The 13383-nt window shown below is 38.2% G+C and overlaps 1 protein-coding gene across 3 annotated transcripts in view; it reads left to right on the top strand.

Moving 5' to 3' along the window:
• Positions 1-8222, top strand: part of chd1 (chromodomain helicase DNA binding protein 1) — a 32700-nt gene extending 24478 nt beyond the window's left edge. For all 3 annotated transcript variants that reach the window (XM_088629956.1, XM_088629954.1, XM_088629955.1), the window contains exons 28-37: positions 544-694; positions 1660-1782; positions 2234-2380; positions 2965-3234; positions 3483-3617; positions 4119-4297; positions 5387-5486; positions 5666-5717; positions 6218-6434; positions 6703-8222. In XM_088629956.1, the coding sequence (XP_088486082.1) occupies positions 544-694; positions 1660-1782; positions 2234-2380; positions 2965-3234; positions 3483-3617; positions 4119-4297; positions 5387-5486; positions 5666-5717; positions 6218-6434; positions 6703-7063 (1735 nt within the window). In that variant the 3' untranslated portion in view covers positions 7064-8222. The remainder of the gene's footprint in view (positions 1-543; positions 695-1659; positions 1783-2233; positions 2381-2964; positions 3235-3482; positions 3618-4118; positions 4298-5386; positions 5487-5665; positions 5718-6217; positions 6435-6702) is intronic.
• The last annotated feature ends 5161 nt before the right edge of the window (positions 8223-13383 follow it).

The following is a 13383-nucleotide window of genomic DNA, read 5'->3' as shown; positions in this document are numbered from 1 at the left end:
CTTTGAGTCGTAACAATCATTTAGTGTCTTTACTACATACATGTAGCAGTATGATTTACCAGGAATGAAAAATATTTTTTTCTGTTCAGATTTTTTACTTTGGTTGAATATAATCTTACATTAATGGTGGTTTGTTACTAATAATGCTTGGTGTTTGGCAGTTAGTCAGAAGTGAGACCTGATGGAGCATAAAATAGCTATTTGTCACCATTATAGAAAAACTGGTCTTGATTTCTTAATAAAGCCAACTGCTTTTTTTCATGCGTGCTTCGTAAGTCAAAATGAAACATCGGTACTGTATTTGTAAAGTCTGGTATTCTGTAACAATGTCATGGAACTGCCCATACTATACCAGGGTCCTAAATTGGCTGTGGGATTTTTTTCAACCACCAAGTCTTTAAATAAGATTTTGAAACTAAATGAGGGAAATGCGGAACATAATTTTTAGTGGCTTTGGTAATACCCCCCCCAACAGTTCGTTTCTTTTGTGCTTTGAGTACACATATATGTAATTGATAGAATGATTCCTGTTGTTATCCACAGATACACCATCCCCTGTCATTCAAAGGCAGCTCACTTTGATGTTGAGTGGGGTAAAGAGGATGATTCTAACTTGCTCATAGGCATCTATGAGTACGGGTATGGGAGCTGGGAAATGATAAAAATGGACCCAGATCTCAACTTAACACTAAAGGTAGGTAATGGCAGGCATGTGCAGTTTTTTTCTGCTGATATAATCCTCTTGTCTTATTTAATCCAAGAAACGGGAGCCATTCTCGTTCTCTGCAGTTTAGTCTGGTTGATGTTTGCTATTTTCCTGCTTGCTATGCTTTGTCCGGCTTTGGAAGATGTGTAAAGCAGACCGAACCAATCCCATGTTCTCAGACTGAACCAAAACACTGAACTAAATGGTAGAGTATACTCTTCTCTTACAGAGAAAGGGAAATATTGAAGGGTTTTCTGTGCCCGTAAATTGTTTTCCAATTATTAATTGACACAAAACCCGTCCAAAACTGACTAAAGTTGTAATAGTTATTACAGGCTTTTTTTCTTTATAAGAATATTAGAAAAATATCTGCTATGGTAAAGTGCTTTTAATGTTCAAAATGAAATAAGAAGCAGGATTCCAAATGGACTGTCTGCCATGCAACCAAAAGGTTGCTTGTTCAGATCTGAATTGTAGTCCTAGGTGAATGTCCCAGCAGCCATTTTGGTATTGGCCAGGAGTCAGTAGTCAGTCTGTCTGTTCTCTGGATGGGACACGGTCTTCAATGTTTTTGTTTCACTGCTTAGCACGAAAAGATGCAATTACCTCGCAGTTCAAATCTCAGGGGACACCTGTGTTTCTTTGGTTTCCCTGTGAGATGATTGCCTGTTTGAAAACTGTAGAAGACATGATTAGTTTCAGGTAGTTATGCATTTTTCCCAACTGAAAAGTGCAGGTTGAGTGATCTTGATAAGGAGTGTAGGCTGGGATATCTGCTGCTTTTAAGATTATTGTACAACAGCTGCAATACATTTGTTGTGTGTATGTAAAATGTTGAGTCAGACATTTCTGTACATGGGGAAACTCCACCTCGGTTTCATTTATTGCCCCTATGCCATTATCGCTTATTATATTTTAATGTTATCATTATTAATATTTTTTTTTCCTCTCAGCTATTACCAGATGACCCTGATAAGAAACCACAGGCTAAACAGTTGCAGACCAGAGCTGACTACCTCATTAAATTACTGAGCAAAGACCTGGCCAAGAAGGAGGCCCAGAGACTAGCTGGAACGGTAAGATACTGGGCAGGTCTCCCTTTTGATATGTCCCAGAATACTTTAAAATGCTTTAAACAGAATTAAAGCTTTTGTTTTTTAATCTTCTTTTAATAATCTTGAAATAACGGAAATAATCTAAAATTTGCCTGTGCTCAGAGCACGGAATATGTAGCAAACATTTGGGCTGCAGAATTTTATACTGATCAATTTTGTGATATAAATTCAGTAATACTGTGATAAGTTAACTAAAAAATACAATTCCTGTAGTCCGATCTTCTCAGCTGTGACCAGCTTTTTTTACTTAGTGTACCTCATTATTTTATATGACTTTATTCCACGTGTTAGTTTTTTGTCATTGTTTTAAATTACTTAAGTTTTTTTTTTATACAACTGAATCCTCCTTCCAAAAGAATGTAAGCAAGTGCGGTAAAATACAGCTGATTGGCATGTTGCCACTGGTTTACAGGCTAATTCTAGGAAAAGGAAGCCAAGAAGCAAGAAGAACAAGGTGGTGAAGCCAGCAAAGGTGGAAGAAGTGAAGAGCGACTCCTCTCCACCTCCTTCAGAGAAGAGCACAGAGGAGGAGGAAGAGGAGGAGGAAGAGGAGGAAAAGGTACAGTGCTGAGATTCTAGAGCGCCGAAGTGGAATTTTCCACACTTAGCTGAACTGTGTTCTTCCTGACACCCCTTATATCTCGTAGCTTATATTCAGAGAAGGGACTAGTTATTATGAGGTCAGTGTATTTCTTGTTTTGTATTCACGTGTGGCCATATTGGCCATTATGTGCTTTAGCTGTACATAAACCTGTCTTATAATTTTACATACGGCTTACATTGGGCTTTTTAGTGTCTTAGGAAAGGGGCATGCTCGTCCTGAGAAAAGTGAACTGTGGAATAATTGCATTGGCATACAGATTCATTAATTGAAACTTAAATCAGGCATAAAGTGCTCATTAGGGTCTGTTCAACCCAGGAAAGAAGTGATTTGCAAACCTATTAAATCCTTGTAAATTATTTGTTCTTAAAACCTTTTTTCAGTGGTGTTGGAAAATCTCAAATCGTAGTGCTGATGTGAGTTAGTGAAGCCTCTAATGCAGTCGCTGAAGTGAATGTATGGGACATTGTGCAAGGGAGCAGTTAAAAGTACTGTAAACCGCATTCTCTTCTTATGAAGTAAAGGTTCGTTTCTCCCTGTAGGAGGAGGTTACCCCAGTAAAGCCTCCCAGTAGAAGGGCTAAAGTTGAAAGAGTCACCAAGGAGAGCGAAGAAGATCCTGAGCCCGAGGTTGTGACTAAAAAGGAGCCGGAAGAGAAGAAGGAAGTGAAAGAAAAGGAAAACAAAAAAGAAAATAAGAAGGATAAAAAAGAGGAAACCAGAGACACAAAAGAGAAGAAAGAATGTAAGGAGAAAAAAGAAACTAAATTGGCGGAACCTGTTAACAGAAAAGAAGAAGTCAAAGAAGAAAAGGTGAGAATTTATGTAAATCTGTTTTTTATTATATAGATTTGTTCTTTCATTCCTTGTCACTGTTTAATGTATTGTTTAAAAGTAATAGTGAATATTCTGAATGCATTCCAAACTAAATTTTAATAATAGCGCACAATATAGAACACATACTGCTTTAACACTATGGAAATAAAGCAAGAGTAGTAGCTTTTTAGTAAGATGCTGTCCTTGTAAAGATGAATGTCTGATGGAACATCTAACATCTTTAGGTAACTGAAATCAAAGCTGAAAACAAGGAGAAGTTGAAGAAGTTGGCTGACACACCGATCCATATTACTGCCAGTGGGGATACTGTACCCATTTCTGAGGAATCTGAGGAGCTGGATCAGAAAACGTTCAGTGTGGTATGTTAAGGTTTAGACTGTAAGGTTTTTTGTAATATTTTGCTGGAAGAAGGATGGTTATTGTGTTGGTATTGTTAGAACTTTTCCTTACTTATAATCATGCAGCCAGCTACTGTGGAATTTTCTCTGAGAATCTGTGCTCCCAACAGTTCTGTGGAAATGGTTTTCCTGTCAGCTAGAATTAAATTTTCTTGCTCTACATTCTGTAAACCAAAATGTTTGTCTTTCATTATATGCATTACCAATATGTTGAGCATAAACACAAATCATTATAGTAGTAATGTGATAGTTTATTTCTGCAATGTAAGTATTTTCATGAAAATGGAGCCGTTCTTCAAGTTCTAAAGTATTAAATTGTCAGAGTATTCACTCTGCTTTTAATATTTAAAAAGTTCCAGGCTATGTTTAATAGGCTCATAAATACCATGACCTTTGGAGGAAGGTAGAGACCCTTTATATGTATGAAATGGAAAGAACTCTGGATGTGTTTTTCTGTTCTAGTGTAAAGAGAGAATGCGGCCGGTGAAGGCAGCGCTGAAGCAGCTGGATCGACCAGAAAAAGGTCTTTCTGAGAGGGAGCAGCTCGAGCACACTAGACAGTGCCTGATCAAAATTGGAGATCACATCACTGAGTGTCTGAAGGAGTACACAAACCCAGAACAGATAAAACAGTGGAGAAAGTAAGTCATCCAGGAGGGTTCAGCTGCAGTTTCTGAAACCTCTGTGTTCAACTCAGAATTGAATTTTCTTTGAACTTTTCTTCCAGCAGTATGGTTTATATTCAGCCACCTTTGAAGTGCAGCACCCAGCTGGGTGATGTGTGGCACACATTTTGCGTCGGCAGTCCCACTGTGCAACAGCTTAGACAGTGCCGTGAGAAATTGCTTAACCAGTTGAATTAAGGGGGAGCTTTAGAAAGTCCAGACTGCGCTTTAGACAGGACAGGGGTTTTTCTTGAAGCTCCATGGGATTTGTTAGTTCATGGGATCTTTTAATGACCAGAAGGTTAGGACCTCAGTTCAACTTTGAAGGACGTTACATCCTATTGGTCCCCATATTGGGGCCCAGGTTTTGGAAATTCTGGTCCAGAAGGAAGATGTTTAGATGTTTCACATCCCAGATGCCCTAGTTGCAAAACTTGAGCGCGTCTTACGGTCTGTGTCTGTATCTGACATCATATATGGTTGTATAAATTTGGAAAACATTTGGAATATTAACTAAAGCGTGTCAAAAGGCCTTAGTTGCAGATCGGAAGAGCAAATCACATTAAATACATTTCTTTAGTTTACTAGTTTACACAAAAGGCATAGGGGGTAGTTTTAATCCGATTACTGAAAATCTGAGACTACCAAAATTGTGTGCTTTCCTTTCCAGCATGATGTTGTTCAGCTTCATTTTTCTTCCCTTCACCACGACTTCCAGTTTGAATTCTTTTTTATCAACACAACATGCTAAAAAATTAACGGACTTGTAAATATTTCATTAACACTTTCAATGCCTATTAAAAATGTGCGTAATTGGACAAGTTTACAATTAGTTTATTAATGGTGGTCATTGAATTTTATGGGCTGTTGTTGCTTTAAAGAACGTCTTAAGGGCCAGTTTCTTAGTGTTCTGGCAAAAGTGGTCAGACCCTTAATGAAAATACAATCTCTTATAAATCCAATTTAAAGGTTTGCTGCACACATTCATGTTTTACCAACTCAGTGTATATGAATACTCTTGTTTCTGCTCATAATGTATTTATGGCTCATTGATTTCTCTTTCAGAAATCTATGGATATTTGTCTCAAAGTTTACAGAATTTGATGCTAGAAAACTACATAAGCTTTATAAACACGCCATTAAGAAAAGACAGGAAAGTGCTCAGGTATGTAGAATTCTTTCCATTAATTTTCTGCTTCTTGAGGATTTCGCTTAGAAACGTTCTGTCGTCTGAATTTTAATTTTCATAGTGACTGCCTTGTACAAAGTGCTGTTTATTGCGTGCAGTTTGGCTTTTTCTGTCACACGTGCTGCTCTGTAATAGTTTTCCTTTCTTGGTTTCAGGCAGCTGATCAGAACGTTACTACTGTAAACACAGTTGGCTTAAAGCATGCAGGTATGTGTTTACATCTTCATTTTTTTTGTATTTTATTTACACTTAAAGATTAATTTTAAAACCCGTGGGATTAACATCTTAACATGCTGAAAGCTGACAGATTTCTGCAATTAGCTTTTCATTAGTATTCTCCATTCTCCAGTTTTTGTTCAGAAATTGATTTTTTCTAAAAAAAATCAAAATAGCTCATGCAGCTGTTTCAGAGTGATCCTGCTCTGGTCCTGGAAGGCAGTTGCAAGTCTCTTTAAAGCAGCAGCACCTAAAAAGCTGGAATGGTTAAGCCTGGAATTGGTTGATTTAAGTCATTTAAGAGCTGAACTGGTGAACTGGAACAAAAGCCTGTAGATACTGGGATGAACCTGAACCGCCCTGAATTATTTCAACATTTCTTTCATCGACACAACTGTGCGCTAGAATTAAGTTCAGGACTGAAAGTTACTTCATACACCTGCTGTCTACACTGTGTCAGGTTCAATTCTGAACCTCTTTCCTTCTCACAGATGTAGAAAGGCTAAAGGACAACTCTCAGCATGACGACAGCAGCAGGGATAGCTATACCTCAGAGAGGCACCACTCGTCACATTACCACGACCACCATAAGGACCGGCACGGAGGAGATCCGTACAGGAAAAGCGATTCTTCGAGGAAGAGACCTTATTCCGCATTCAGCAATGGCAAGGACCACCGGGACAGGGATCACTACAGGCAAGACAACAGGTAGGCAGTGGAGCAGGGGTGCCTACCAGCATCCATACTTCCAACATCTCAACATTCGCAGATAACTCTTAAAGATTGCTTCTCTTTAAGGAATATTCACCTTCCTATTTAAAAATAGTTGTATCATTATGCAGTGTCTTTGTACGTGAGGTTGTGGGAGCAGTCAGCATGACCCCTGATTAGCAGAATATTAAGAAGCAGCGGAGTCTGATCTTTGGAGAGTCGGCATCGCATCCTAGTTTTGCCACTTGTTTCCTTTTCCACTCAGATACTACAGTGACAGCAAGCACCGAAAGCTGGAAGATCACAGGAGTCGAGACCACAGGTCAGGCTTGGAAGGCATCATGAAAGAAAGGTCACACGCTGACCACCGTTCCCATTCAGACCACAGATCGCATTCTGACCACAGGTCCAGCACAGATTATGGGCACCACAAGACCTCGCGTGATTACAGGTACCATTCGGACTGGCAGATGGACCACAGGGCTTCTGGGAGTGGCCCAAGGTCCCCCCGGGACCAGAGGTCTCCCTATGACTCAAGGTCTCCTCTTGGACACAGGTCACCTTTTGAGTACTCATCTGACCACAAAAGCACACCAGAGCAAATCTGGTGTAACCGCAAGACATAACACAAGCTAAGATGTCGTATCTGGACTTTTATTAGCCATAGAAAACAGTTAAAACACAGTAAATGCCTTATGTGACTTGTGAAAGCTCTCTGGACGGTGGTGTGATTTTCAAGGGGCAGAACGGCTTCTTCTTTCCAGGTTGCGAGGTGTAATATCCCATTTAAAGAAAAAGAAAAATATTTTTGTATTTAAGGGTAATGCTGCACTGTGCCACGGAAGCTGTGGCATTTTTTTTAAATGGATGACTTGTTTACTTCTACACAACAAACCTGAACGCTGCCCATCCCCCACAAGACTGGATCGTGGTTATTGATTTTCACTTTTTATGTGGTCTCTGGTTTATTTAAAAACTGTCTAACAATAAAGAACGTAATATATCTGTATCATTAATCATACCCAAGAATGGAATAAAGGGTTTTTAAAATGACCTGAAGGACTTCGGCTCACCTTCCAAAGTAACTTGTTTACAGTGTAAATTGTGACCACCTTGCCGATTTTTGCATCATGCTTGAATATTTAATTTCTGTACTTTCCACTGTAAAATAACCTGGATTATTTTATTTTTTGTGATCAATTTAAAATGCCTTTTTTATAAATGTACTGCTGTAAATTATTGTAAAATACGTAATTGAATGGGCTTTTTCTTCTCAGGCTTTTTTTTTATTTGTTTTTGACTGTTTCCCTTTCCTCACCAACTCAGGCCTTCTTGTCAGTCATGAATTTCTCAGTTTCTTATTATATGCTAGTCTCAACGAATCACTGTTCAGAATGTAACACTGGGGAAAGGAAACTGTATTCCATTATGTACTCCTTTAGTGTCCCCTTTGTTCTCTTAGGTCTTTATTTACTTTTTTGTTCAGTTGTCAGTGTTGTGAAATAGTAGTTTTGAAAAGATGAAAGCCTTTCATTTTAATTCCAGCTTGTGATATCAAATTGTGGAAATGGTCAACAACAGATAGAGATACCAGTTAGCTCTCAAATGAAAATTTTAGTGTGTCCATTTTGTTTTTCTTTTATAATATAGGCAATAATATCAATTGTTCTATGCAGCCAAATGTATTTCTGGTAATGTCTGGGCAAATTGAAAGATACTGTTACAGTGCACACTGTTGTATATAGATTCCTTCTATATATTACAAATTAAATTTACACAGAAAAATGCATGGGTTTTTCTTTTATATGGTATTATGACGTCATTAAGCCCGATCACTGTATTCACTTTTAATGTTAAATTGTGAGAAAAAAAACTTTGGCATTCTGTACAAGCCACAGTATTTAGGTTTTGTAATTTTGTGTTGAAGGAAAAATACCATGAGTGGTGATGGGTGGGTTAAAGTTTTACCCTGCTTATCGACTAGATCAAGAGTTTTTTTTAAACTGCCTCAGACACCTCCAAGTTGTATTTAACCACTACAACCAATCTCAGGGAATTCAGTACCAACGTTCGTCTTCTTCATACCAAATTATTGGTCAACAGAAGAAAAACTCGGACAGGAATTCAAATACCCCTTCTCCACCGCATAAACAGGCCTCAGAGGGTTGGGCAATTACTGAGCCCAGTTTTTTTTCCCCCATTAACTGCAGACTGCTTGCTGTGATGATAAAGCTGGGAAAAATAAAATATAGGCGAAAGGCTCAGAATTTTTCCTTTCTAAAATACGTTAACTCAGTCTTTCTAGCTGAAGTAATTTTTTGTTTTCACTAGCGCAGCATTTTCTTAACGAAGCACAACACCACTGTGTAAAAGTGAAGCTAAGTACTGCATCTTCCAATCCATCGCACTTCAGGTTTTTTTTTATCACAAAAGGAAACTTAATCGTTTTTGTGCTTAGACCTTGTAAGGGCATGGATTTGAGGGTCTGATGTCTAACCACTATTTTGACATTTTACAAACTTAACACTTACAGTGCAAATGTACTTTTTTTATGCCTTTGATGTTTCAGTGCATGAAATGACTAAAAGTAATTTAATTTTAAGTGTACTGTTACATGATCTTTTTATTAAGAGGCAGATGACTAACTTGAGAGGTAGTGCCGTGAGTTTTTACTATGAGATAGTTATCAACTCTGAGTTCCTTAAGGTAGTTTAGTCTATAGTTTATGGAAGGAACAAAGTTGCACCAGGGGGCGCTCTCTATCCATGGGTTTTATTTTAAGAATAAAGTGCTGGTCTTAGCTGTCAAGTAATGTTTTTTAAAAATACTTTTTTGATCGAAATGTCTTCTTTAGTGATGCAAAGTAATCAAAAGTTTACTTTTTTTGTTTAAATATTTTGCTTTGGTACTAGGCATAGATTATCAGTACACTAAGAGCTTGTCTTCATGTGGTACTATAAAATCCATTTTCAGTGTGTCTATTGGTATTTATTTTAAAACATCAATATATGTAGCACTGTATTCTGAAGTGCTATAAAAAATGTTTGTCTTTATAAAAAAGTCCTGTTTCAGTAGTAGGTGTATAACTGTATCACTTGCACTTTTCCCAGCAAGCTTGAGAGTTAGTCTTATTAGGTTACCTGTGGAAAAGCAGTAATTTCAGTATATTTTTGATGAAATCGCTGGGAAACAGCAATGCGTGGAGTAAGTGACCTGTTTATGCTGGTGGCCAAGGGGTTTGAATCGCATAGTACTACTCCACTGCCTCGTCTGCAAAATAGATCACTGTGAATGTTTTTTTTCTTAATTGAACACTAAGGTAAAGGTCTAATTAAAATTGCCACCACATTGTTTGTTATATTTGATTAATAGGACATTTTGATCATTTTGAAAGGCATACCTGTCAGCGGTGTTGATACAGACTTCTGTGATGATATCCAAGTTAAAAGCAATACTTCGCTTAGAATTGTTTGATTGTGTAATGGCAAAGTACTAAAATGTGTACTATCAGACGTACTGAACAGATGGACTTGCCGTGATTAAAATAGTTTTTAATACAGATTTGATTTCTTTTTCAAGCATACAAATGTGCAGGTTACTTATTGGGGAAAAATGTCTAAGCTAATCATGTGTAGTTTTTCTAGTCAAATCGGAACCTACTAACCTAAGGTGTATTGAATCTTTTACCCTCTAATGTGGTATCATTAGAATAATTATAAAAGAAAGAAACTGATTTATCTTTTCTGCTCTGATTTTTGATTTCATAAAACTTTTCTTCCCATCTTCTATATGAACTTTAAACATTAAGGCGTTATTTGTGTTGCCTCAATGTGTCCAATTCGCATTTAGCCCTTAAAACATAGCCTTCTCCTTTACAACATAGAGAATTATGCAACACTCAGCAACACTTTTCTTTGCAATTTAGTTAGCAAACTAATGTTCTCAGTTTTTCTTTTAAAGTTGTTCATTATCAAAGGACCTACTGTTTATCTGTAATGGTTTTGTGCCCCTGTGTGTTGCAGAATAACTGGAATAGTTTTTGAGCCCTCTATCATCTTTTAGTTTCAACTACTTTTTATTGAGCTCAGGAATTGCCCCATGTGTTTGTCCTTCAGTCAATCAATATAAACATGCAAGTCGTCTATATGAACAGTGTAATCACGAAAGGTCTTGTTTTTGCAAATGGTTTTTGCAAATGGCAAATGTTTATCTCGCTCATGTAAAAGCATTTCTACTATGAGCTGAGCTCCATCCACTCAGAGAACTTCCCCTTTCTTTTTGAGGCTTTTCATTGTTAGCAGCCAACAGTGTCCACATGGTAACTAATTATGGAGCAAATGGCAAAACATGAATTTGGAAGCATCAGGTTTTGTAACATTCTGAAATGGACTGATCCTCAATCCTTTCAACTAACAGTTTAAAGGGGATGCACAGGCATTTACTGGTTACTGGAATTCAGTGCTTTCCTGAAGACCTTTTTGAAAGGGGGGGAGATCACTGCATGAATAAGTGCGGACACTGTCCAGCCCCAGCTATCAGCATTTCTATTCACTGAAGGACCTGGGGAATTATGACCATTTCCTTCAGACCTTCAGTCCTGCCTGGTACTGAATATAGCTGTATATCTTTGGATATCAAAGTAAAGAAGGTGTTGCAGGAAACTTTTTTCTTCCTGTGTTCAGTTGTTAAAAGCCCAGCCTGGTTCATTGCTAGTATGAGAAATTTGTGTCCCAGGTCTGTGCTTGCAATCTGTGCGACTATCACTCAGGTATGCAAGTCATATATTGTACACCAAAACAAAGTCCTCATCACACCAGCCAGATGTTGGTTTGAAAAGACTGACCTCCCCTTCAATGCATGCGCAAGGAAGCACTTGGGATATTTCATTTGTGTTGCAATCCTTTTACTCCAATTAATACCTATTCATTACTGTACGTGTAAAATGCATTACAGAGAATACAAAATATCCTTCTTTTCAGAGTTTTTTTAAACAAAGTGTTTCATTGCTGTGGCTGGCTGTAATTATGATTTTCAGCTCCTGTTTATATTTAGGTGAGATTCAGTCTTCACCACACCTTTCTAATTGCACAATGTGAATTTCAGAAGTTTGCTGACTTACAATGCTGTAATTTCATTGTCTTGTGAAGATAATGCCCTTATTAGCTTTCCACAGTCTACCATGATGAATAAAGGCTAAAGATGGTTTAAAGGAGTGTAGCTTCCCCATTTCCCTGCATTGTTTTTCAAGTGATTCAAGCAGCCACCTCAATTATTAAAACTTAAATGTATTCAGGCAACTCTGACATCTTGAGCGGACATTGAAAGAATGAAACCTTAGCAGAGTTCAAAACATTGCCATCAATGAAAGTGGTTCTGATTAACCTCAAATAAAAATCAGCTGTTCCTGTAGGATTTCCTTGAAACGTTCGTGGTTGCATCCTACTGGGATAGCCATGGTCCACAATGAGCTGCCAAAACATCTACGGGATCTTATTGTTGAACGGTACAGATCAGGAGAAGGGTATAAAAGAATATCAAAGGCATTGGATGTACATACCTTGGAGCACTGAAGACTATGACAGGGACATTGACAAGATCAGGACAACCCTCCAACGCTGATGACAGGATAAGGAGAAAGGCTACCAAGAGGCCTACAGCAACATTAAAGGAGCTGCGGGAATTTCGGGCAGGTACTGGTCACTCTTTGCATGTGACAACAATCTCCTGTAATTCTGCACGTCTGGGCTATGGGGAAGGGTGGCAAGACAGAAGCCATTTCTCACAAAAAAGAACATCCAAGCCCATCTGAATTTTGCAAAAGAATACATTCAATCACACCAAACCATGTGGGAAAATGTCTTATGGTCTGATGAGATAAAGGTTGAACTTTTTGGTCTTAATTCTAAAAAAATATGTTTGGCGTAAAGACAACACAGCCCATTATCCATAGAACACCATACCTACTGTGAAGCGTGGTGGCAGCATCATGCTTTGGGGCTGCTTCTCTTCATCTGGGACAGGGGCTCTAGTCAAGATAGATGGGATAATGACTAGCTCCAAATATCAAAATATTTTGGCACAAAACCTGCTGGCCTCTGTCAGAAAGCTGAAGGGGAATTTCACCTTCCAACATAAGGACCCAAAGCACACATTCAAGTCAACCAAGGAATGGCTTCAGAAAAGGAAGCTCAAAGTCTTGGAATAACCCAGAGCCCAGACCTCAATCCCATAGAAAACCTGTGGAATGACCTGAAAAGGGCTGTGCACAGGAGATCCCCTGGAGCTTGAACTTTTTTGCAAGGAAGAGTGGGATAAAATTGCTAGGTGTGCAAAGTTGATAGAGACTTATTCACAAAGACTTACTGCTGTAATAAATGCAACAAAGTATTCATTGGGCAGGTCAGGGGGTGGGGATTTATCTTGATTTTTGGCTTTATATCACAAAAACCTTCAGTTTCAATAAGAGTGTGTAGACTTTTTATATCCACTGTAGGAAGAAAAAATGGTTAATATGATTAAGGAGTCAATCTAATCTGTCTCACACCAGTACCACTGATCATGCTGGCAGTGTTGCGAAGTAGTTCTCACACTTTATGCTTCAGCTAACTTTTTTTTGTAATCATACTCCAGTGCACTAAGTTTATTACCTTTTCTGTTGATTTCAAAAGAATCACATTTGCAACTAGTCTTGTATGTGTAGTACCGTCTTTAGTTAATCGCACTAACATTTGCGTGGCATACTGTAGACCAGATATGTCTATGGAACGTTTTCCATTCTTAATTTGGAATCTCAGTGTATGAACATGTCAGTATGTGGAGGCTGCAAATGAACAGGCAAAGGTTTATCTCTTTAAACCTGAAGAAGGCTCCACAGCCGAAATGTGTTTTTCTTTCCTGTTCAGCGTGAAATAAACCTTTACTTGTTCCTTTGCATTAAAACCTTGAC

This window comes from Lepisosteus platostomus, chromosome 4 (assembly GCF_059453375.1).
Source record: "Lepisosteus platostomus isolate fLepPlt1 chromosome 4, fLepPlt1.hap1, whole genome shotgun sequence".
In the NCBI taxonomy this organism is placed as follows: domain Eukaryota; kingdom Metazoa; phylum Chordata; class Actinopteri; order Semionotiformes; family Lepisosteidae; genus Lepisosteus; species Lepisosteus platostomus.
The sequence above is the reverse complement of the archived record's forward strand: the minus strand, read 5'-3'. Positions and strand labels throughout refer to the sequence as shown.